This window comes from Bos mutus, chromosome 14 (assembly GCF_027580195.1).
Source record: "Bos mutus isolate GX-2022 chromosome 14, NWIPB_WYAK_1.1, whole genome shotgun sequence".
Taxonomy (NCBI): Eukaryota; Metazoa; Chordata; class Mammalia; order Artiodactyla; family Bovidae; genus Bos; species Bos mutus.
The window spans coordinates 21,254,248-21,281,133 of record NC_091630.1 but is presented as its reverse complement, the minus strand read 5'-3'; the positions used below and the strand labels follow the sequence as shown (position 1 = coordinate 21,281,133).

Below are 26,886 nucleotides of genomic sequence, written 5' to 3'. Positions count from 1 at the left end.
GCCCATGATTTAAAGGGTATACTCAAGGTGATGGCCAGGCCACGTTTCTTTCTGAAGCTCAGGGTCCCTTTCCAGGTTCATATGATTGTTGGCAGAGTTAAGTTCTTTGTGGCTCCAAGAATGAGGCCCCATTTTCCTGCTGGCTATCAGATAGGAGGACTTCCCTGGTGGCTTATCGGTAAAGAATTTGCCTGCAGTGCAGGAGGTGTGGGTTCAATCCCTGGATTGGGAAGACCCCCTGGAGAAGGAAATGGCTACGCGCTCCAGAATTCTTGCCAGGAAAATCCCATGGACAGAGAAGCCTGGCAGGCTACAGTCCATAGGATCACAAATAGTCAGACACAACTGAGTGACCGAACACACGCATGCATTAGACAGAGGATGCTCTCAGCTCCTAGAGACTCCCCCACAGATCCCTGCCATGTGATCCTCTCACAGCCCTTTCACACACGGTACCTTACTTTTTAAAGCAAGCAGAAGAATCTCTGACTTCAGTCTAAGACAGAGTCTCACACAATGTAATGTAACACAGAAGTGACTATTTCATCATTTTTGTCATACTCTACCAGATAGAAACAAGTCACAAGTTCCATACATACCCAAAGGAAGGGTAAAACTCACTACAGCTCAACTTAGAATTCTATCTACTCGATATGGTTAGTCAACATGCAGTGGGCTTATTGTTATTTTTAAATTATTTAATAAAGGTATATTCTCGGAGAAGGCAACAGCACCCCACTCCAGTACTCGCCTGGAAAATCCCATGACAGAGGAGGCTGGTGGGCTGCAGTCCATGGGGTCGCTAGGAGTCGGACATGACTGAGCGACTTCACTTTCACTTTTCACTTTCACGCAATGGAGAAGGAAATGGCAACCCACTCCAGTGTTCTTGCCTGGAGAATCCCAGGGATGGCTGCCGTCTATGGGGTCGCACGGAGTCGGACACAACTGAAGCGACTTAGCAGCAGCAGCAGCAAAGGTATATTCGAATTTTTTGCTTTTATTTCCAATATGATAAATATCAACAAATATAATCCATATAAACAAGCTCTCTGAGGTCCTCAACCATGTTTAAGATTATAACGAGATCTCAATATCAAAATGTTTGAGAACCATTGCTTTCATCTAAGTTGCCTCTTGTATTTGCTGCCTCTTATATTCAACACACAGATAAGAAAACTAACTCTCTGCAAGCAGTGTTTTAATTTTAAAACAAACAGGCAGTACCTATGATCCCAATATAAAATGAAATATTTGAGTAAATTTTTGAGTAAATAATTGAGTAAATGATTCAAGATATTTAGCTTTCCATATTTAGCTTGAAAATTTGAACAATAATCATTTATTTTTACAAATGTTTAAATATTCCCCATCCAATCTCATACTTTCACATTTCAGGGAACTGTAGGAGCAACCTTCACGAGTAGATAAAAATAGGGGGTCCTATGTATAACTGGAACAGGGACCATTTGTCTATAGTAAAATGCAGGATGGTAAACAATATGAGCACATATATTTCAATGTAAATGAGTATAAAAAAATTCAAAGGCCCCACCATGAGGCTGACTACTATTATTCATGTTATTAAGGACTGATGAATTTAGATGCCCGTATCCTTGAACAAATAAATATATCAAATAGGAAGATGTATCTTTATCTTCATTTAAAGCTTGGACTCCAAATCCCTATTTTTTAACTCTAGTGAGATGCTAGACTTTATATGAGCCTTAAAAAGACTACTCTGGCTCCTGAAGCTTCAGTACTAGATAAGACAAACCTAGTGACTGGCTCCTTATTCTCACCCTTTTCTTCTCCTTTGATCTAGCAAAGGGTACTTCCCAATTGTTTCATCTCAGGCCTGTCTATCACATCAGCTATAAGAGATGAAAATACTGAAAAAAAATTAAAGTGGGCGCTTATTAACACCTCAAGGCATTTTCACTGATTTCCACTTTACTCACTCTACTAAAAGATCTAAGAGACACTTTCATTTTTACAAATCCCACCTCAATATCGCAGTTCAATTTTGTAGCCCATATCTATCACATCCTTGACCAACATCAGAACAGCTTCACTTGTATGTATCAGGAGAGCCAAAGGGCAAGGGGGGATATGGTGAGCCCCTAGAAGTAAATAAGTACATGACATTAATATTGCCTTAAAAGTCAGACTGGAAGCAATATACCCCCACAGTTGACCGTGGAGACTACACATACACATCTACTGCCAATTTATCTGTAAAAATGTTATATGAACACTTATGCTGATAATAATTAAAATTTTATTAAAATTTATTAAATTTTATATGTGTAATGCATAAGTATTACACATATACTTATATACACATATACACATATGCATAACCTAAGTATTCAAGATACATATTATTGTTGGAATTTTAAAAAAGTCTCAAGAATTGTCATTTTGGTTTTAACTGATTGTTTTCTCAGCAAGAGCATAAAAAAAAGTGCTGCTGGCTAACAAAACTACCACCAATAGCTATGAAATAACCCCCATCTTAATGTCCTCTTAGCTTTCCTCTCCTTCTAATTTTACTACTAAAGCATTTTCCTTGATATTATAAAAACCAAAACAGAACTATATTTTACAAATGAATAAAAGGCACTCAAAAGAAACTTGTTAAAAAATAAATTTATCGACACTTTCAAGAAATAGTAAGTAATAAGTACAGAGTCTCAGTTAATTAAATGCCACTGATAAGGAGAATGGATATTCATTTATAATATTTGAAGTATGACTGAAGAGTAACTATTTCAGAAGTGACAAATATAGTCAAGTCATACTCTAAAGGAAGTGAATAACAACCTCCCTAGACTTCGATAAGAAGAATGAAACAAGTACACAGTACACTAAAAAGCAAAACTTTTATAAGGCAAAGTAATTATGATCGAATGTCACTACACAAAAATGTAAGAAGCCACCAAATCCATCCAGAGACACAGAGGAATGAATAGTGACTGAAATTGTCCCCAAGATACCAGCAGATATAAAAGTGAGTTGAAACTGGAATAAAATAAAATTCTAAGGCATAGATCAGTACAGAGCATGGAAAAGGTTAAAGTGGAAAGAAGTATCGTATCAAAATGCCTTATTCTGTAGACAGAATTCTATCTTCTAAAAGGAAGACAGAATGATTTTCAAATGATTAGTGAGACATTCCCATAATGAATACAGCTGCTATGGCTTATAAAACTATATGGTAAAAATACCCATACGCTCAAGAATAAGAAACCTGAATAGTTCTATAGCTATTGAAGATACTGCTTTCATAGGTTAAAAATCTAGCCACACAAAAGCCTCTAGCCCCTGCATCAAAGACAACTTCTACCAAACATTTAGAGAAAAAATAATGAGAGTTCTACACAAACTCTACACAAAGTTCTTTCTATACAAATTTGCAGAAGATTGAAGACAGAAAAGCACATTGTAACTCATCTTCTGTGGCCAACATTCCCCTGATTTTAAATCAATGATGTTTTAGGAAAGAACACTAAATACCAATATCCTTCATAAATAAAAAATTATCTAATAAAATATTAGTAAGTCACGTTCAGCAATAAATAAATACAGTAACACCATCGTGAGGAAAAGCAGTATCCCCAGGAATGCAAGGTTGGTACATTTTAAAACAATCAATGTCATTTCATTCTACAAACAAACCAAAAAAGAAAAATCATATTATCATCTCAATAGAGGCAGAAAAAAAGTAACTGACAAAATTCCACAGCTATTCATAATAAAAAAGAAAATTCTCAGCAAACTAATAGTAGAATAGAATTTCCTCAATTTCATAAAGGACATCTATGGAAAAACCTAAAATTAACATCATTTGATTGTGAAAGACTCAAAGGATTCACCCTGAGACTGGAAATGAGACAAAGATGTTACTCTGACGGTATCTATTTAACACTGTCGTGGAGGCACTAGCCAAACACTATAAAAGATGGAAATAAACAGCTTACAAGTTGAAAAGTAAGAAATAAAGATGTCTTTTTAACAAGTGACATAACCATCTATTTAAAAAAAAAAGTCAAAGCATGTTTATAAGAGCGTGGTACTATCACAAGATAGACAATTAGACCAATAGTTCAGAACAGGGAACTCAGAAATGGCCAAACTATAGTCAGGCACTCGCTATAAACAGAAGTACTGAACACCAGCGGTGTGCAAACGAACTGCTTAACAGCAGCTGCTGGTAACACCGACTCACTATCTGGGAAAAATAAACTTGAATTCATACTTTACCACATCTGCAAGTGAACTCCAGGTTGATTAAAGACATGTATGAAAAGGTAGAACTCAAGGCCAACAGTACAAACTGTAAAAGTATATTTTTAGGCTCTTGAGTGAGGTCTGACTTGTTAATCATGACTAAAAACCTCAAACTGTAAAGTAAAAAAGCAATATACTTTACTACATCAAATAAGAATGTCTCTTCTACAAAGAGACTGTAGACAAAAATGATAGGGAGCTATTTTTTTGTTTTTCAAATGGGCTAATGAAATAAAAAAACAGTTCAGAGTAATATGAATCCAATAGCTAGCAAGTGAAAAAATGAAGAAATGCTTCGCTCTATGAAACTAGTAAATGCAAATAAAAACCAAAGAATCCTTTAATATCCACCAAACTGGCAAAAAGCCGAAGTCTGAATAATATTAAGTATTAGTAATGATAGGGGAATAACAAACTTTCTAGCACTGCAGGTAGAAGTATGGACAGAGTCATTACTGACAACAGAAGCAGTGACATAAAGTTACACACACCGCACGCGTGCTAAGCTGCTTCAGTCATGTTCAACTCTGTGGGACCCGACGGACTGTAGCCTGCTAGGCTCCTAGTCCATGGGATTCTTCAGGCAAAACTACTGGAGTAGGGGTTGCCATGCCATCCTCCAGGGGATCTTCCTGACCCAGGGATCAAATCTGGGTCTCTGGCATCTCCTACCTTGGCAGGCAGGTTCTTTACCCCTAGGTGCCACCTGGAAAGCCCCTACATACCCTATGTCACGTTAACTCCACATTTAGTTATACAGACTACAGAGAAAGTCTTGCATAGGTCTACAAGGAGACATGTTACAAGGATTTTCATTGGTTCACTGTTTGTAGTAATAAGGAGTTTTCACATAGCCCACATTGCCCATCACTAACATAATTTCACAAATACGGCTATTGCCGCCCTAACAAGCTACCACAAATTTAGCAGTTTAAAACATTAGTTTATCATCTTACACTTCTATAGATCAGAAGTCTCCTAGAGGCCTCAATGGATTAAACTTCAAGGTGCTAGCTGAGTTCCTTTTTTGAGGCTCTAGAAAAAAAATCTATTTTTCACTCAACAATGTTGTTGGCAGATTTCAGTTCCTTGGGTTGTAGAAATAAGGTCACCTTTTCTCCCTGGCTGTAAACTGAAGGTGGTTCCCACCTTCTAGAGGTGGCTGAATTAACTCATGGTCCTTCTGTTCCATCTCCAAACCCAACAATGGCCAGTCAATCTGTCTTCTGCTTTGAATCTCTTTCCCTACTTCCATCATTTCTCTTTGACCTGGTAAGGAGAGGTTCTCCACATGTAGACTAACGTATTCACAGGCTCCCAGGTCTCAGAAGGTGAATGTATTTGGAGATCACCATTCTGTCTACCACAGAGTATGGTGCAGCATTCCTACATGAATCAATCTTTTAAAATGCAAGATCTAAAGCACCATTTCATTTATGGAATTTAAAACACATACATACACAATGAAACAATTTTTTTATTACTCAAAGATACATATTTAGGTAAAAACACACAATAGAAGCCTTACACAGATGACTGAAGTGCCATAAACTGATAAAAATGATTAACAAAACTCACTACATCTGAGGACCAAATAAAACAAAGAGTGGCAGAAGAGACACTGATGACCTAGGAACACATACATTACACAAAATTGTTTTCCCACTATTTTTACATCATGCTGTTATCTTCTGTCTTTAAAATTCCTTCATTAAAATTCTGTTGAAGCTCTAACAAATCTACAAAACCTCCCCTAAGCTGCCATATTTGGTTCCATCATTTAGATTTATTCACTTAATTCTCTATTTCCATATATTTCTAAGTAATATTTTGTTTTTACCAGTTTCAGATAGTTACGATTATATGACTACATCATGAATTCTAATGTACTTGTTAGATAATAAATTCTTATGGCACAGCATCTTCTACGATCTTTGTATTTCTCCATATAAACTAGTGCTATGAATAAAGTATATTCTCAATAAATAGTGAGGCTAAGCTCTCGAAGTAGTGTTTGCTGCAATATAGCTCCATGGGGAACTTTCCATAAGTCTAAGTACTACACAGCGTTTTCAGCAGTTACCACACAGAAATCCTCCAAGAATAGGAGATCGTGTAATTTATCCTCCACACAAGGATACTTTTGAGAGTGAAACGGATATTCTTAATAATTATGCTGGAATAAAAGGTATAAGCCAGGATAGGCCCTGATAAACTGGGACATAGGTCACCCTACTCAAAAATATGTTGAAGAACATGGAAAACAGCAATATATTAAATCAAATTCTCTAAAGTGAAGCTAAAATGTGACAGGTCAAAGCAAACAGACATAGAACTTCTTTTAAAATATATTAAAGCACTTAAAATTCCCCATCACCACTGCAGGTATCTAGAAAACAATAAAATTCTGGAAATCAATATTACGTATCAAACCAAGAGTTAGTTCTCTTATACAGATTAACATGCTTTTACAGAAACATTACCATAAACAGGGGGATCTAAGAGACAGAGGAAAATACAGTATTGGATTCTGTGAGTAAATTTAATTTTGTAAACACAGGATAATTGCAGCATATAAAAGTTATGGAAAAGATAACTATTTGCTTGTCTTTTTAGTGATTCAATTTATTTTACTTCATTCCTATTCAACTAATATTCAATGAATGCCTATGATTTCTAGAACCTAAGCTAGGCATGTATGGACACAAAGATATAAAAGAAAATATGCCCTCAAATTGTTCAAAGTTAGGTAAGAGGGAAGGAAACACTGATAAGTACACTGAAGATGAGACAGTGGCAAGAGCTCAAGTATACAAAGAATAGATGTATATATGTGTATACATATATGTGTCTATGTATGCACACACATATAAAGGTACCAAACATACAACATATATATAAAGGTACAAGAAAAAATATAATTCTTACTGGGAAAAAAAATAAGAGAAGGCTTCATGTAAGTAGGGTCTCCCAGCTGGCTCAATGGTAAAGAACCCACCTGCCGAAGTAGAAGACGCAGGAAAACAGAGTTGGATCCCTGGGTGGGGAAGATTCCCTGTGGGAGGAAATGGCAACCCACTCCACTATTCTTGCCTGGAAAATCCCATGTCCTGGGGAGCCTGGCAGGCTACAGTCCATGGGGTCGCGAAGAGTTGGACATGACTAAGCAGCTGAGCACACATGCAGGCTCATGTAAGTAGAGACAGGGGTTGAACTTTGAAGAAAAAGTAACATTTAGGCAGTTACACCAAGATAACACCCTTACTTAAATTAACCATTTTGAAAGTGAAAGTCGCTCAGTTGTGTCTAACTCTTTGTGACCCCATGGACTCCATGGGATTTTCTAGGCCAGGGTACTGGAGTGGGTAGCCTTTCCCTTCTCCAGGGGATCTTCCCGACCCAGGAATCAAACCGTGATTTCCTGCATTGCAAGAGGATTCTTTACCACTGAGCTATCTTGCTGCTGCTGCTGCTAAGTCGCTTCAGTCGTGTCTGACTCTATGTGACCCCATAGACGGCAGCCCACCAGACTTCCCCGCCCCTGGGATTCTCCAGGCAAAAACACTGGAGTGGGTTGCCATTTCCTTCTCCAACTGAGCTATCTTGGCCCTTGCTATTTTTCTGCCTGGAGTCTTCTTCCCCCAGATGACTTAACTTAGTCATCTCCTCCAAGTCTTAACTCAATATAGGGCATTCCCTCACTTCTAATTAAAAATTGTTAACCTTCTCCCCACCCACCTCCCCCTCTCCCCGCAAAAAAAATCCCTTCCTTCCTCCCCAGTATTAATTTTCTCCATTGCACTTGTCGTCCTGGCCTGGGAGGTGCCAGCTACAGGTTGTGCCACTCACAAATAAGTGAATGGCGCCCTCTAGTGTTCTTCTCCGCACAGCCCATGAAGTCGAATGAACAGGCCTCACGCTATATTGCTATCCAATGTATTGATATTAGTTATTCTTATTCCTTTCCCCAGCTGAAAAGCAATCTCCACGACAGATCTTATTTTGTTCATTGCTATACCCTCAGTACCTAGAAATCTATATCTCACATAATTAACATTCCAATAAATATCTGTTGAATTACTGTAAACCCAATGGGAACAGAATTCTAGGTAAAGAGGAATAGCATGAGCAAATACTTAGAATTTTAATAATGAAGGATTTTTAAAAATTCATTAGTTATCTACTGCAGCTGTAGGTTGTGGGGGGAGAGAAAAAAGTGGTGAGAGATGAGGTTAAAAAGACAGATGACAGTGAGCCTCAGAAATTAGAATGATAGGGTTTTTAGCCAGAAAAAAAAAATTTCAATTTAAATTTTACTTCTAATTTTGTAATCTTGAGAAATCATTGCAGTAAAAAAGGGATCTCTTAAACCCCACCTTACAACATCATCATGGAAATTAGAATTCAACGCCTTAAATTTTTTCACACAGCACAGAACAGAGTAGGTATTCAATAAATGCTGGTTTCCTTTAGAAAACTAAGGATTGAAGCTCTAAGTACAAAATGGAAGGCATCAACAGTGAGCAAATGAATGACTTTATCACAGCTATATTTCAAAAACACAATTCTGAAAATAAAGTAGAATATGTAAAAAAAAAAAAACAAAATAAACTGAGAAGCAGGAAGTCAGAAAGAAAGCAAGACACAGGTAATACCTAAACAGAGTAGTAACAAAGGTGGAACTGACCAAAACCTTTATAAATAGTCACTGAATATGAAAATCAACAGGGAGAGGATTAGGAAGTAGTATCTAAGTATCTTAACTTGGACAGAGGATGCCTGGTGGTAAAACCAGCAGGATAAGGGAATGACAAAGAAGCTGCTACTTTGGGAGGGAATAGACACAGATTGAAAACACATTGTGAAAGTATCTGTGGAACAAAAGCTCAGATTGTACAACCTGCAGATGAAAATACAAGTCTGGTAGATGAAGACCTCAGAACAGAAGATAAACATTTTGGAAATAAACATCATATTCGAATATGAAAGGCAATGATATGCAAGAAGTCCTATATCTCACAATATCAAATGCCAACTTAATCCTCATATTAGTCTATCAAAAGTCCAAAGTGTCCAAAGTGAAAGTTGCTCAGTCCTAGGCGACTGTCTGCGACCACATGGACTGTAGCCCCCAGGCTCCTCTGTCCATGGAGATTCTCCAGGTAAGTATACTGGAGTGGGTTGCCACGCCCTCCTCCAGAATCATCCCAACCCAGGGATCGAACCCACGTCTCCCGCATTACAGACAGATTCTTTACCAACGGAGCCACCAGGGAAGCCCAGAATTAGTCTATAACCAGCTATTTATCTAGTTCAGGTGGAGTGATCATAGAATTAGATTTGCTTTTGAGAAGTACCTGCGCCATCTGGTGGCAAAAATAATAAAAACAGATTAATTTGTAATCATTCAAATTACTTGTCATGTGGTTTATCAATAGCATTTCCAGCAATAGCATTTCCAAGGAAAGGATCTTTCATTATTCATTTCTATCATAACTACTATTTCTCTCCTCATGTTTTAGTATGGCCACTAATGCATTCAAATTATATAACTGGAAGAAGTATTATTGGCAAAAACATAAGCTTCCAATTCTCCAGGACTTCACCACTTCATAATTCAGTCACTCCATAGTCTAAATACTCCATAAGACAGTTAAGTAACTATGAAATTAATAGTATTACTAAAGTTCATGTTGCTTTCAACAACTAATAGTGTGGATTGTTTAAGGAATAAAATGGCTTTTTAAAACTAGATATATGCTTTGAACAGACTTATCAATAGAACAGTATAGAATATCTACACTCTAAGATATAATTAAATATATGGTAAAATGACATCTCAAATCAGTGGAAAGGACCAATTATTTAAAATAAATATAGAAGTCAAAGGAGTAATCGTGAAAAAAAGTCAGGTTGGATCTGCATTTCACATCATACTTCAATACATTTCAGACAGGTCACTATTCCACAGTGTAAAAATAAAATCATAATAGCTTTAGAGGAAATCATACTGATAATTTTTTTTTTTTGAACAAGAGAAAATCACACAAAATTTAATAGCATGTATACATGGGTGTGCTCAGTCGTGTTCAACTCTTTGTGACCCCATGGACTATAGCCCGCCAGGCTCCTATGTCCATGGAATTTTCCAGACAAAGAATACTGGAGTGGACTGCCATTTCCTTGTCCAGGGGATCATCTCAACCCAGGGTTCACACCCACATTTCTTAATCTTAGAGAGATGAGGGCCACAACAAAGGATTAGACACTTCTCCATTAAAAATATATAAATAGCCAATAAGCACAAGGAAAGATGATCAACATCATGAATCGGGAAATGCAAATCAAAACCACAGTGAGACCAAAGTTCACACTCACTAGGATGACTAAATCAAAAAGACAAACACAAGAACTGAAACGTATGTCCACACAAAAACTTGCGTTACAGTATTTTTCATAATAGACAAAAAAGTGGAAATAATTCAAAAGTCCATCAACTGATGAAGGGAAAAGCAAAATATTGTATATCCACACTCAGTCATAAAATGAACAAACCACCAATGCATGCTTCAACATGCATCTTGAAAACATCACGCTAAGTAGAAGAAGCCACACACGAAAGGCCACATATTGATTCTTCTTATGAAATGTCCAGAACAGGCAAAACCACAGAGATCTAAAGTAGATCAGTGGTGTTAGGGAGCTGATGGCAGGGGAGGATGGGATTGACTGTTCATGAGTTCAGAGTTTCTTTTGAGGATGATGGAAATGTTCTGGAATTGGACAGCATTAAAGGTTGCACAAATTCATTAATATATTAAAATCCACTGAGTTTTATACTCTGAAGGGGTGAATTTTTTACAAGTGAATTATATCTGTTTGTTTAAATATAGAGACTCATATAAGAAAAATACTCTTCAGTATAAGATGCATTTATGTTTATATGAAAAAGAGAAACATAGGCATAATCATAAGATAACAAACTGGGAAAAAATACTAGCAATCTAAGGAAAACAGAATTCCAAAATAACCCCTGAGATTCCCACGACCCAGTGTACATACCTTGTTATCCCCTGCCCTTGAGAGCAGACAGAACCTGTGAATATGATGGGATTTTACTCCAGTGATCAGGCTACATCATATGACAAAAGGAAGGTGATTCTTTGTATATGAAGTACCTACTCAGCCTATTCTAAGTTAATCAAAAGGAAAATTATGGAAGGTGGGCCTGAGAGTTTACAGAGGTCAGAGAGAGAAGTCAGAGAGATTCAAAGCAGCATAGGCTTTCTGTTGGTGTAAAGAAAAACTGTCATGCTACAGGGAAGGACAAATGGCAGGGAACAAAGTGTTAGTCACTCAGTCATGTCAGCCTCCTTGCAACTCCATGGACTACAGCCTGCCAGGCTCCTCTGTCCCTGAGATTCTCCAGGCCAGAATACTGGAGTAGGTAGCCATTCCCTTTTCCAGGAACTCTTCCCAATCCAGGGATCTAACCTGAGTCTCCCACATTGCGGGCAGAATCTTAACCGTCTGAGTCATCAAGGGGAACAATGGGTAGCCTTTAAGAGTTGAGGGCCTCAGTCTAACCCCTAACTGCAAGCACTGAATTCTGCCAACAGTTAGTGAGGCTGGAAAAGGTCCCTGAGCAGCAGAGGACCTACAACCCCAGTCAGCACTTTACTTGCAGCCTAGTCAGACTCTGAGTCAAAGATCCAGAATAACCTATACCCGGATCCAGTTCAGCACTTCTGCATATGTTTATTATAATGCACTATCATTTTTCATAAGTCAGACTGGTAAAGGTCAAAGTTTTATAACATTGTACTGGCTAAAGAATTAGAAAATAAGATTCCTAATAATTGTGATCCAAGTCTATGCCCCAACCAGTAACACTGAAGAAGCTGAAGTTGAACGGTTCTATGAAGACCTACAAGACCTTTTAGAACTAACACCCAAAAAAGATGTCCTTTTCATTACAGGGGACTGGAATGCAAAAGTAGGAAGTCAAGAAACACCTGGAGTAACAGGCAAATTTGGCCTTGGAATACGGAATGAAGCAGGGCAAAGACTAATAGAGATTTGCCAAGAAAATGCACTGGTCATAACAAACACCCTCTTCCAACAACACAAGAGAAGACTCTACACAGGGACATCACCAGATGGTCAACACCAAAATCAGATTGATTATATTCTTTGCAGCCAAAAATGGAGAAGTTCTATACAGTCAGCAAAAACAAGACCAGGAGCTGCCTGTGGTTCAGATCAGGAACTCCTTATTGCCAAATTCAGACTTAAATTGAAGAAAGTAGGGAAAACCACTAGACCGTTCAGGTATGACCTAAATCAAATCCCTTATGATTATACAGTGGAAGTGAGAAATAGATTTAAGGGCCTAGATCTGATAGAGTGCCTGATGACCTATGGACTGAGGTTCGTGACATTGTACAGGAGACAGGGATCAAGACCATCCCCATGGAAAAGAAATGTAAGAAAGCAAAATGGCTGTCTGGGGAGGCCTTACAAATAGCTGTGAAAAGAAGAGAAGCTAAAAGCAAAGGAGAAAAGGAAAGATATATCCATTTGAATGCAGACTTCCAAAGAATAGCAAGAAGAGATAAGAAAGCCTTCCTCAGTGATCAATGCAAAGAAATAGAGGAAAACAACAGAATGGGAAAGACCAGAGATCGCTTCAAGAAAATCAGAGATACCAAAGGAACATTTCATGCAAAGATGGGCTTGATAAAGGACAGAAATGGTATGGACCTAACAGAAGCAGAAGATATTAAGAAGAGGTGGCAAGAACACACAGAAGAACTGTACAAAAAAGATCTTCACGACCCAGATAATCACGATGGTGTGATCACTGACCTAGAGCCAGACATCCTGGAATGTGAAGTCAAGTGGGCCTTAGAAAGCATCACTACGAACAAAGCTAGTGGAGGTGATGCAATTCCAGTGGAGCTCTTTCAAATCCTGAAAGGTGATGCTGTGAAAGTGCTGCACTCAATATGCCAGCAAATTTGGAAAACTCAGCAGTGGCCACAGGACTAAAAGGTCAGTTTTCATTCCAATCCCAAAGAAAGGCAATGTCAAAGAATGCTCAAACTACCGCACAATTGCACTCATCTCACACACTAGTAAAGTAATGCTCAAAATTCTCCAAGCCAGGCTTCAGCAATATGTGAACCGTGAACTTTCAGATGTTCAAGCTGGTTTTAGAAAAGGCAGAGGAACCAGAGATCAAATTGCCAACATCCACTGGATCACGGAAAAAGGAAGAGAGTTCCAGAAAAACATCTATTTCTGCTTTATTGACTATGCCAAAGCCTTTGACTGTGTGGATCACAATAAACTGCAGAAAATTCTGAAAGAGATGGGAATATCAGAGCACCTGTCCTGCCTCTTGAGAAATTTGTATGCAGGTCAGGAAGCAACAGTTAGAACTGGCCATGGAACAACAGACTGGTTCCAAATAGGAAAAGGAGTACGTCAAGGCTGTATATTGTCACCCTGCTTATTTAACTTATATGCAGGATACATCATGAGAAATGCTGGGCTGGAAGAAGCACAAGCGGGAATCAAGATTGCCGGGAGAAATATCAATAACCTCAGATATGCAGATGACACCACCCTTATGGCAGAAAGTGAAGAGGAACTCAAAAGCCTCTTGATGAAAGTGAAAGTGGAGAGTGAAAAAGTTGGCTTAAAGCTCAACATTCAGAAAATGATGATCATGGCATCTGGTCCCATCACTTCATGGGAAATAGATGGGGAAAGAGTGGAAATAGGGTCAGACTTTATTTTGGGGGGGCTTCAAAATCACTGCAGATGGTGACTGAAGCCATGAAATTAAAAGACGCTTACTCCTTGGAAGAAAAGTTATGACCAACCTAGACAGCATATTGAAAGGCAGAGACATTACTTTGCCAACAAAGGTCCATCTAGTCGAGGCAGAGGGTTTTCCAGTGGTCATGTATGGATGTGAAAGTTGGACTGTGAAGAAGGCTGAGCACCAAAGAATTGATGCTTTTGAACTGTGGTGTTGGAGAAGACTCTTGAGAGTCCCTTGGACTGCAAGGAGACCCAACCAGTCCATTCTGAAGGATATCAGCCCTGGGATTTCTTTGGAAGAAATGATGCTAAAGCTGAAACTCCCGTACTTCGGCCACCTCATGCAAAGCGTTGAGTCATTGGAAAAGACTCTGATGCTGGGAGGGATTGGGGGCAGGAGGAGAAGGGGACGACAGAGGATGAGATGGCTGGATGGCATCACTGACTCGATGGACATGAGTCTGAGTGAACTCCGGGAGTTAGTGATGGACAGGCAGGCCTGGCGTGCTGCAATTCATGGGGTCGCAAAGAGTCGGACACGACTAAGCGACTGAACTGAACTGAATAATTGTGAACCGAAGTATAAATTGGTACATTCTCTATAGTAAACAATTTGCCAATGCCAAAAAAAAAAGTTTAAACTGCACGTATTTTTTGCCCAAGTTATTCCACTTGGGAATTTACCTTACAGATTTACTCTTATACAAGATTTTATATATACACATATATGTGTATCCACATATTTATAAGATTATTTATTACAACAGTGTTTGTAAACTAAAAAATTGTGGCAATAACCTAAGTTTCCATCTTGACACATCCATTAAAAATAATGGTGAAATGGGAGTTCCCTGGCAGTCCTGTGGTTAGGACTCCACGCTTCCAATGCTGGGGTCCAGGTTCAGTCCCTGGTTGGGGAACTAAGACCCTGCAAGCCATGAGGCAAAGCCAAAAAGTAATAATGAAGCACAGTCATTTATGTATTGGTAAACATATGTTATTAAATGAAAAAAGAGAAATAGAATACTATATATATGCTATCATTTTAAAGGAAAAAACATATATTGTTGTTGTTGTTTAGTGTATCCAACTCTTTTGTGACCCTGTGGACTGTAGCCAACCAGGTTACTCTGTCCATGGGATTTCCCAGGCAAGAATACTGGAGTGGGTCACAATTTCCTTCTCCAGATCTTCCTGAATCAGGGATTGAAGCCGTATCTCCTGCATTGGTAGGCGGATTCTTTACCACTGAGCCACCAGGGAATCCCATAAATATATACACATATATAATATATATACATATATTTTATATGTAAAATAATGTATGTATGTATTTATATATGAAGAATATATTATTGTATTTGCAGAGAATAAGTATAGAAATGCATATAAAAATAGCACCAGTGTTTGTAGAAGAAAAAGAAACTGAGTGGCTAGGATATGGAGTAGGTATATAGAACTGGGACATAACACACAGAAGAAATACACTTTGAAGCATAAGACAATCTTTCCCTATGACCTCAGAAGTTTTCAGATTTACTCAAAAATCAAGAGTCCAAAACAAGATTCAAATAAAAAGTGTGGCTGATTATAAACTGTATTTTAATTAGCACATAAACTGTATTTTAATTAGCATACATATTTTTCAAATAGCTATCAAAGCTATCTCTATAGAATAATTCAATGAATCTAGAATAATACTAGGTCATTTAGGAGAAAATAATTTCTAACACTTGCTGATAAATTAAAAATAAATTTAATCTAACTTCACTAACAAGTATATGCTATGAATGAGTTCAGAAGTTGCTCTTGATTTTGCAGCCAGTTTAAGAGACCTGAAACATAAAATGCTATTTATATCCTTTTAGACTGGGTAATATTTTTATGGGCCACTGGCAAGATCAATTTTGATACTGAATGTCAGAACAAAATGCACACAGCCCCTCCTAAAATACTCTTATATATGTACCATTATATAGTTAAATGTTGAGGCATTTTAATAGGTTTCAAATGGCAAGAATTTATACTTCATGCTCTATCTCAACCCTAAGTAGCATAAATCCCAGTTCAACTATGCGTTATCTTAGACTTTGTAACTGCATTTTCATAGCAAAGTTTTGTTTCCTAACTACTCAATCTCTCTACATCACTTTTCTTTAAGTTAACTTACCATATAAATCCCCAAGCATTATGTAAAATTATGATAATATACTGGTTTTCAATATGAAGGCTACTACAATATTCCTTTCATTCATTTGTTCAACAAATTTCTATTGATGGTCGTCTTTCCTACCACACAGAACAGCTGAATAGTAAAAACCATTTTGGAAAGACACAAGAAAGAACAGTTAGGATGAGAAATAGAGAAAAGACAGTGAGATAAGAGTTTGTAGAATTTGAATCCATAACTCCAATTGTTCATAAAGTTTATCCTCATTCTTTTGCTGGGGTTCTGTCAGACATCCCCATGCCCTTATAGATCAGCCTTCTTTTTCCTTAAGCTATTTTATTATTCCATTCATTAGGTTTTCAGTAACTGTTCCCCGAGCACATTGATACTGATTGTTCAGTCGCTAAGTCGTGTACAACTCTCTGCAACCCCATTGACTGTAGCTCACCAGGCTTCTCTGTTCATGGGGATTTCCAGGCAAGTATACTGGAGTGGGTTACCATTTCTTTCTCCAGGGGATATTCCCATCCCAGGGATCAAACTTCCATCTTGGGGCAAGACAGGTGGATTCTTCACCACTGAGCCACCAGAGAAGCCCTTCACTAAGCACACTGTATCAATTACTGTGTAAGGCGCTAGGACTACATTGATGAAGAAGATACCTGACTCTTACATCATGAAATCTGTTTAATTTGTTCATTTCCTCCCTTACTTTTTGTAAGGAAAATTTTCAGTGTCTTATAGTTGATAACCACCACTTTCAAAATTCTTTTTAAAAGGTCAACACTTACCAGTGCAATGGCGTTCTTATGTTAATGAAGCCAGTAATTTACTTTTTGAGCACAAAGAAACTTGGAATTCAAAATAAGTAAAATTAATTTTAAAGCAGTCATTTCATGTAAAATAAATGTTTCTCAAAATGACATGTAAACTATACCATCTATATATGTATTATTCTGTGATTTTCGGTTCTTCTTAAAATAACTATACTAATTTTTGAAATAGATGCTTTTCCACCAGATACTTTGTTTTCTGCAGTGATGTATTCAGTGACTATGAGCCCCCTAGTAGATGGCAAGTGAAACAAAAATTTTGTGCGGGTTATACACAGTCAGTTAAAACACATTTTCAATTTTTAGCACCTTGCTGATGAAATACTCATTGCAAAAGCTTTTTAAATTACCAAATAATAAAATATATAAACATTTACACATTTAAAGTCTACAATAAATGACAATACCACTATATAAAAAACATCCAAACTATAATCTAAATTTTCCAAAGACTACGCAAACTTTGATTTCTGCATCTCAAATGCCAAAGAATGAGCCATGACAAAGTTGGTTTATAACCACAGGGTAAGTGGGACAGTGATATTAAATACTCCTCCCACCACCACCTTTCAACCACACTTCATTTTGTCCACAAGCGCTTACATCCTGTCCTTGAAAGAGGAATGTTAACTATCTTATGTCTGAAAAGTTGGGGAAAAGATAGACTGTTGCTGGCTGTATTTCAGATCAGAACTTTGTTAACTGCACATGTGTTCCACAGAGAATTAAATCATGTCAGAAGCTAAAAGTATAAGGTGGAGACCTATCAAACTCAAGCCAGTTTGTAAGGCAACTCAATGAAATATCTCATATAAAAAAATCCAGGATAAAAGCCAACCTGTGCAGGCTGCCAGGAGAGCAGGTGCAAACAGGACTGTCCTGGGCAAACTGGCATATATTGCAATTCCATTTATGTCTCTTAAATGAAAGAAACTTGACAATGGTTCAAGTTTAATTCATCTGAAAACAGAAAGCATTTACTCTCACCAGCAGAGTAAATGAAGTAGAGGAAGTATACTCTCACCAGCAAAGTATTTGAGATCAGATTAGATCAGATCAGATCAGTCGCGTGTCCAACTCTCTGCGACCCCATGAATCGCAGCACGCCAGGCCTCCCTGTCCATCCCAACTCCCGGAGTTCACTGAGACTCACGTCCATTGAGTCAGTGATGCCATCCAGCCATCTCATCCTCTGTCGTCCCCTTCTCCTCCTGCCCCCAATCCCTCCCAGCATCAGAGTCTTTTCCAATGAGTCAACTCTTCGCATGAGGTGGCCAAAGTACTGGAGCTTCAGCTTCAGCATCATTCCTTCCAAAGAAATCCCAGGGCTGATCTCCTTCAGAATGGACTGGTTGGATCCAATTGCTCCAAATCCTCACAGATGTTAAATGATATCATGGTTTTCGTTTTTGTTTTACAATTGTAGCTTTTCCAAGTGAATGCATCTAAAGTGTCTCATTGTTGTCTTGCTTTGCATCTTTCAAATGAATAAAGACAGGACATTCTCCTTGTAGTTTTATCAGGTTAGCAGCCATTTGTGCATTTCCATCGTGAAGAAAATACTTTTTGCACTTTTAGGGCTTTTGTTTTGTTTTTTAATTGGGCTGTGCCTGGCCTCTCAGTTGTAGCATGTGACTCTTAATCGCAGCATGTGGGATCTAGTTCCCCAACCTGGGATTGAACTCAGATCACCTGCATTAGGAGATTGGAGTCTCAGCCTCTGGATTAGCAAGGAAGTCCCTTATTTATATTATTTAAAGGTAAGTGTTCTTTATATTTCTTTTTAAGCTACATGTATTGCAAATATTTTCTCTGGAAATTTCTTAAAGTTTAATTTGGTTATACATTTTCTTAGTATCTTTTAATGAACAAAGTTTTTATTTTGATGATGTCTAGTTTGTCATTGTTTTGCCTTTTATGGTTAGCACTTTCTGTGTTTATCTATGGAATCTTTGCCTATATCATGAAGATAGCCTCCTCTGGTTCTTCCTAGAAGCTTTATAGTTTTAGCCCAAAGCAAGGTCACAATGATTTTCTTCTACATTTTCTTTGATAAGTTTTATACTTCTAATTTTTATTATTATAGCTATGATCCATTTTTGGTTATTTTTATGGTAAAAAAGCAAGCTTCAAATTTCATTTTTAAATGGATATTCACTGTTTCAGCACAATGAGACTTGTTTAAAGGACAGAATATGATCTATCTTCTTACTATTCTTTGTACCACTAATAACAATGAATATGCTATTGTTGTTTGGTGGATTGTTCTGTAAATATCAATTAGGTCAGGTTGATTGATACTGTTTTTCAAGTCTACTATATCTTTGATGATTTTCTGCCTACTGGTTCTATCAGTTATTGAGAGAAGGGTATTTATAACTCCAGTCACTCCAATCACAACTGTCAGTCAGTCAGTTAGTTCAGTCGCTCAGTCGTGTCCGACTCTTTGTGACCCCATGAATTGCAGTATGCCAGGCCTCCCTGTCCATCACCAACTCCCGGAGTTCACCCAAACTCATGTGCATCGAGTTGGTGATGCCATCCAGCCATCTCATCCTCTGTTGTCCCCTTCTCCTCCTGCCCCCAATTCCTGCCAGCATCAGGGTCTTTTCCAATGAGTCAACTCTTCTCATGAGGTGGCCAAAGTATTGGAATTTCAGCCTCAGCATCAGTCCTTCCAATGAATACCCAGGACTGGTCTCCTTTAGGATGGACTGGTTGGATCTCCTTGCAGTCCAAAGGACTCTCAAGAGTCTTCTCCAACACCACAGTTCAAAAGCATCAATTCTTCAGCACTCAGCTTTCTTCACAGTCCAGCTCTCACATCCATACATGACCACTGGAAAAACCACAGCCTTGACTAGATGGACCTTTGTTGGCAAAGTAATATCTCTGCTTTTTAATATGCTATCAAGGTTGGTCATAACTTTCCTTCCAAGGAGTAAGCGTCTTTTAATTTCATGGCTGCAATCACCATCTGCAGTGATTTTGGAGCCCAAAAAAATAAAGTCATCCACTGTTTCCCCATCTATTTCCCATGAAGTGATGGGACTAGATGCCATGATCTTAGTTTTCTGAATGTTCAGCTTTCAACATTCATAATTCTGAATTATGCTTCCCCATAATGTGTCAGAATTCTACTGTTCATTTGGGCTAGTCCTTTGTCAGTGAAAGAAGCATCAAGGGATAATATTGAAAGAAATATATTTGTTTTTACCACCTTCTTCAAAGATTAGAGATATGCTTCTAATTTCCCTACAGTGGTGAAGTAATTACTCATAAATTTGTTGGGTTTATTTTTAACATCCATAACCTCTTAACAATATGCACTCCAAAGCTTAATAATCTATTATGTGATCCAGGCTTCTAATATTTCCTTTTTTCTTCCTAAACCTAACTTTCTAGAGTCCAAAGGAAACTATCTCATTCAGCTATCGAGTTTTTGAAGCAGTCTGCTTCCATTATCCATTTTATTACCGTTTATTCATTTAAAATCCTAGCTCCATTGGTTATCATCTATTTTTTTCATCAAAGTTCATATACTTTGATCATTATACTTGCCATTTCACAATTTTTCCTGATTCATGAAGTCCTTGTGTAGCAGACACTGCTGCTGTCTCAACCCACATTGCCTTATTCCTTCACTGTTCCCTACATGGTGATGCTTTCTTACTGTATTTGTAATATTCTGCCTGACTGTTTTCTCTGGCACAGGAATATGCTTGAGCAATGAGTTCCAGAGAGTTAATACTCACCAGAAATAGTCTTTTTTTTTTTTTTTTTGTATTTAAATTCTTTTTTTTATTTTATTTTATTTTATTTTTAAACTTTACATAATCCAACAACAAAGGAAAGTTAAATATCCACAGCCTCCTTACCCATTGCATGGGATAACTCTGAGGAAATGATACTTTGTCTCCCAAAAGTACCAGTAAGATTGAGACACAATTGCTAAGAGGTTAAGGTCTTGAATGCATCCAATATTGTATTCCTTCCTTAACTGGATCATTTCCCACATCCCTACAGGCAATGCCTTGGATTGCCTTACATATAAAAAACTACCTGCTCTTAAATTTTTGTGTCCTTAAGGTGGTCCTCAATCTAAGATGGTCCTCTAAGCTTAAAATTCCTGAGTTCCTGAGATTTTGCACTGAGACGTGTTCACAGCATACCAGCCATGAAATCACCACTGTTTTGCCCAAGATAGGATTTACACTGTCTGTTTCACTTTTGCTAGTTTTCAAACAACCAGCACAGCCATCATTTCATTATTTTCCTAAGATGTAGCATCACCAGGGTGATGGCTTCAGGCATCTTCTAAAGTGACTCCCCCTGGAAAAGGAAACGGCAGCCCATTCCAGTATTCCTGCTTAGGAAATCCCATGGACAGAGGAGCCTGGTGGGCTATAGTCCATGAGTTCACAAAGAGTTAGACATGACTTAGCGACTGAACACCAACAGCAAAGTGACTCATAGTTACCTTACCTGTTATAATTGAGTGCTCATGGAATAGAGGCAGGCGTGCCTCAGCTAAGCTGGACACAGAAGGGGCATGGGTGATGGGGCTGAGGGCACGCCTTCAGGGGCATGTCTGCTAGAGGCAGGCAAGGCTCTGAGAGCCAGCAGAGGAGTCGAGATGGCCAGACTCCAAACAGCCATGAGCCTGGAGGGTCATGGACACCAGGGGACAGGTCTTGCTGGTAGCCAGCCTGGCTTGGGTTCTTCCGCCTCAGCTGAGCACCTTCCCCACCCTACAGACATGGAGGATCACAGTCCTCCAGTTCTCAGCCAACGCTCCCCTCTTTTTGATTTCGAGTCTGAGCTTTTCCATTCCTGGCACCTGGCGGGGTGTCCAGCCAGAGAAGACTGACTGGGTGGCAGACAGAGGTTGGAGGGCATCACCATCCTACACTGGGTCAGACCTCAGGCCAGCGGCCAAAGTCCAGGCTCTGCAGAAAGATAGTTAAGAGCTGTCACTGTGAAAATGGGCGGGGGTCAGCTGTCCAATCCCTGGGTCAGGAAGATCCCCTGGAGACAGAAATGACAACCCACTCCAGTATCCTTGCCTGGAGAATCCCGTGGATTAGAGGAGCCTGGTGGGCTACAGTCCATTGGGTCGCACAGAGTCAGACACAACTGAAATGACTAAGCAGCGGCAGCAGGTGTCCTCAAGTTGGAGGGGGATCTACATCACAAAACTAAGTCAAATTCTGTTACTAAGAAACTCCTACTGAGCAGAATCTGATGTTAACTTTAAAGGAGAGATTTGTTCCTTGCCTTCAAATTGTAATGGGGGCAGTGTGGGCAGGCAGCCCTTAGCACACCACTCTTACCTGGCCAGCAAGTAACCATTAGCACAAGACCCTTAGAGCAGTGGCTAGAGGTCCCCTCTGCCAACAGTCAGACTCCAGTGATCCTCCAGGCAGAAAGGGCAGTGAGAAGTGGGTTGTGCCCTTTGCCCCAGGTCCTCCTGGGCCTCTGGCCTGGGGAGCAGCAGGTGTGCTGGGGTGGCTTGGGACAGGCTAAGGGCTGTGCCCTGCAAAGTTCCAGAGCCCCTGCCAAGTCTGCCCAGTAGCTGGGCCCAGGCCTTTACCAATGGCGGGGGCAGTCTCCATGAGTCACAGTCCATGGAGGCCTCAGCACCTGAGTATGTGGATACTGTCATTAAGGTAACAGCTTCAGTCTGTCCATTCAAGTTTCAAAAACTGGTACAGCTTGATCAGTTGTCTACCCCTAGGAGGTGGCCAGAGGTCGGGGTTAAGTTATAAGAACACTGTACACCATTACTTCAGGTCCACCTCTGTGGTTGGGGCTCTTCTCAAAGAAGGGCAATTGTTGTGAGCTGGGAATTAATCTGACTGGCATTTGCCACAAATTATTCTCTCCAGTTTAAATGAAAAGCCTGCAGTCCTGGGCACTGGGTTCCCTCAGTGATGACGGCCACGCAGGGTCTGGGGACCCATTCCTGAGAGCACTGCCAGCCTCATCTGCCAGGCCCGGACCCCAGTAGGAAGACCTAGACCGGGTGCTGGATGTGAACACTCCTGGGCAGGGTAACCAGCCCCCTTCTCTTAGCCAGGGCCTGGACCTCACAGAGCAGAAGTTGAGACTCGGGACCTTGCCTTTTCTTGTCAGAACAGAGAATATCATTTGTTTTGGTGGAGGTTTGCGGGAATATTCTTACCCAACCATGATCTGACCTCAAGAACAAAGGATCTGACGCTAACTACACCCCTCCCTCACCTTTCCTATGAAGGGCTTTGGTGAAAGCTTTTGGGGTTCTGAGGATGTGAGCCACCTGTCTCCTCTCATGGCATCGCAATATATCTTTCTCTGTTCCAGACTCCAAAGCTTTGGTACTATTTGGCCTCACTGTGCGTGGGGCACACAGACTTGCATTTTAGTAACACTCAGAACCGACCATCCTGTAAGCACAATTTAGATTTGTGTTTCAACAAATGCATGACTTTATAGTTGTTCACATGTAAATGCATCTGCCACTTCCAGATAACATAGTGTGAACTAGATTTTTTTTAAATTGTCAGTTCAAACAGAGGAATATGGTATAGAAAAATAATCTTCCCAACAAAACTTTTCATTCTCCCCTTCCAAAATTAGGAAATCTAAGACTCATAAACTATTTTTAAAAGTCTAACACTTTGAACATAGAGAAGCCCATTGAACTGAGCCAAAGAGTTAATAACAGAGTTAGTCAATGGAAAAATCAAACTATGAAACCCTTTCATCAGCTGGAAAACCATTTCATGCTTCAACCTGAGGTAGAACCTTTGGAAATGTGATTAATCTTCCCTATTCTCTCAATTCCTCTTCCAGTTGGTCCCATCAATCCAACCTCTCCAAAGTGTCTTAAAAACCATCTCCTTCATTCCCATTGCTCTTATGCCCATTTGTCTTTCCTGGGATCATGACCTCCTACCAAGGCTCCCTGTTTCATTTCACTTCTTTATTCTGGAACAATCTGACACTCCTTCATCAAATCTACGACTGTTCAAACATATAAGAGCTCAAGTCCTAACATCACTTTCAGCATTGCTATAAAACATATGGACATTTACATTATATTTAGACAACTCATTTGTTGCCTAAACATGTCATGTATTTTTATTTCTGTTTGGAATGAAGTTTAAAAATAATATTTACCTAAAGATTAAGCAAAATGTTTACCTGTCTGAAGCTACGTCACTGGCAATTTGGTGCTTCACTCCTGACCCATTTTTAATAGAATCCTGTCTTGTGAGCCCATGAGATCGACTTTTCTCCACTGCAGGTACAGATAAGTCACCTGAGGGTCCTTGGAACTGGGCCTGCTCATGCAGTTTTGCTTTCTTCTCCTGAGGCGCCTCCTCATTCCGCAGTCCTCGGAGAACCTTTTGATCAGGTTGCTGTGGTGTATTAGATCCACTATTATAAAACCATGCTCCGGATTTAGTGAGGATTTCTTGTTGTTTTCGGCACAAATTACATACCCACATAACCTGCACGTGAATATACAGGGAAAAGAAATTAGTGTTTCCAAAGTTAAAAGCAAGTAAAAAGAGAGACAACAACTCAAGCTAATATATATATATATATATATGTATGTATGGTCATTCTTTCTAAAGTTAAAACACAATCCAGATTAACTACTATTGTTAATTAAATTACGTATCTTTTAACTCTGTCAAAATAACTATAATGAAATAGACAATATTTACTGGCAGTAGAAATACCAAACTAGAATGTATAATTACTATTTGTTTCTTTGTATTCTTTAATTGCTTTTTATTTAAATTAGAGGCATAATAAAATACACAAAAAATGGATTTTGAGGCTAGAAAAAATTGGATTTAATACCAACTCCAAGGAACCTTGGCAACCATTTTTATTTTGTTCTCTCTTCAAATTGGATATACATTACTCTTCATTTTTCTCCAACTAAATTCAAAGTTCAACAAGGTACTGAACCTTCATGTTTATAGAACTTACTTCCCTTAATGATAAAATAAGAAATAGGGATATTAATATTCATTTTCCTGTTGTTGTTTTGAGGATTGAAATAATTTATATAAAATGTCTGGCACCATGGCACAATGCCTGGTTTATGTTGGACTTTCAGTAGGTTACCTACTAATAATAGGTTAATCTTTTATCACCAAATATATTACAGCTTCTTGAGGGGCTTTTATTTCTTTTGAGTAGCTCTTAATGGCTAAAATAAAGCTTAGGAATATTGCTGATTAATAGAAACCTAACACTTTCATAATTTTACTAGGACACTTCACATAAAATGCACAATTTAACCATTTTTAACTGCACAGTTCAGTAGTATTAGGTATATTTATATTGGTGTGAAACAGATCTCCAAAATTTGTGTGTCTTGTAAAATTCAAAGTCTATATCCATTAAACAGCAAATTCCCTTTTCTCCCTCCCATCCCCTGGTAACCATCATCCTACTCTTGATTTTTTAATAGATGCGTTTTTCAGACTCCAGGAATCAAAGAATTTTAAAACTAACATCTGTATGGGCAGATAAACTTTTATCTTCTTCCAAAAAATGTTTTTCAATTAATCAAAAAAAATCAAGTGATTTTAATGTCATATTTATGTCAAATACTGAATCTTAAGGCTCTCCAGATGGCTAAACATTTCCCCTTGGTTTGAATCAATTATAATAATATAGATAATCACAGTAAAAGAAAAATTCAACATGCTATTTTCAACCGATACAAGGATGCTTTTGTAAAATGCAATTTAAAATTTTTGCTTCATTGCCCATTATTTCAGTTCACATTGTTTGTACAGTCTATATCAAACAACACTGTACTTGATCATTTTTATTTTGTTCTCTCTTCAAACTGGATATACATTTCTCTTCATGTTTCTCCAACTACATTCAAAGCTCACTGGGGGCAACATCTATGTCTTCTATTTGCATAATGTGCATGCCTGCATGCTCAGTTGCTCAGTTCAGTTCAGTCACTCAGTCATGTATGACTCTATGTGACCCCATGGACTGCAGCACACCAGACCCCCTGTCAGTGACTGAGTCAGTGATGCCATCCAACCATCTCATCCTCTGTCTTCCCCTTCTCCTCCTGCCTTCAATCTTTCCCAGAATCAGGGTCTTTTCAAATGAGTCAGCTCTTTGCATCAGGTGGCCAAAGTATTGGAGTTTCAGCTTCAGCATCAGTCTTTCCAATGAATATTCAGGACTGATTTCTTTTCAGATCAACTGGTTGGATCTCCTTGCAGTCCAACGGACTCTCAAGAGTCTTTTCCAACACCACAGTTCAAAAGCATCAATTCTTCGGTGCACAGCTTTCTTTACAGTCCAACTCTTACATCCATGCATGACTACTGGAAAAACCATAGCTTTGACTAGATGGACATTTGTTGGCAAACTAAAGTCTCTACTTTTTAACATGCTGTCTAGGTTGGTCATAACTTTTCTCCCAAAGAGTAAGCGTCTTTTAACTTCATGGCTGCAGTCACCATCTGCAGTGATTTTGGAGCTAAGAAAGTAAAGTCTGCCACTGTTTCCACTGTCTCCCTATCAATTTGCCATGAAGTGATGGGACTGGATGCCATGATCTTAGTTTTCTGAATGTTGAGTTTTAAGCCAACTTTTTCACTCTCCTCTTTCACCTTCATCAAGAGGCTCTTTAGTTCTTCTTTGCTTTCAGCCATAAGGGTGGTATCATCTGTATATCTGAGGTTATTGATATTTCTCCCAGCAATCTTGATTCCAGCTTGTGCT

General features: G+C 38.7%; 1 protein-coding gene across 1 annotated transcript in view; it reads right to left on the bottom strand.

The window, feature by feature from the left end:
* The window catches only part of RIMS2 (regulating synaptic membrane exocytosis 2), a 601,046-nt gene that overhangs the window by 397,204 nt on the left and 176,956 nt on the right, over positions 1–26,886 (bottom strand). Inside the window, exon 5 of the mRNA XM_070382789.1 lies at positions 24,313–24,623. Within this exon, the coding sequence (XP_070238890.1) occupies positions 24,313–24,623 (311 nt within the window). The remainder of the gene's footprint in view (positions 1–24,312; positions 24,624–26,886) is intronic.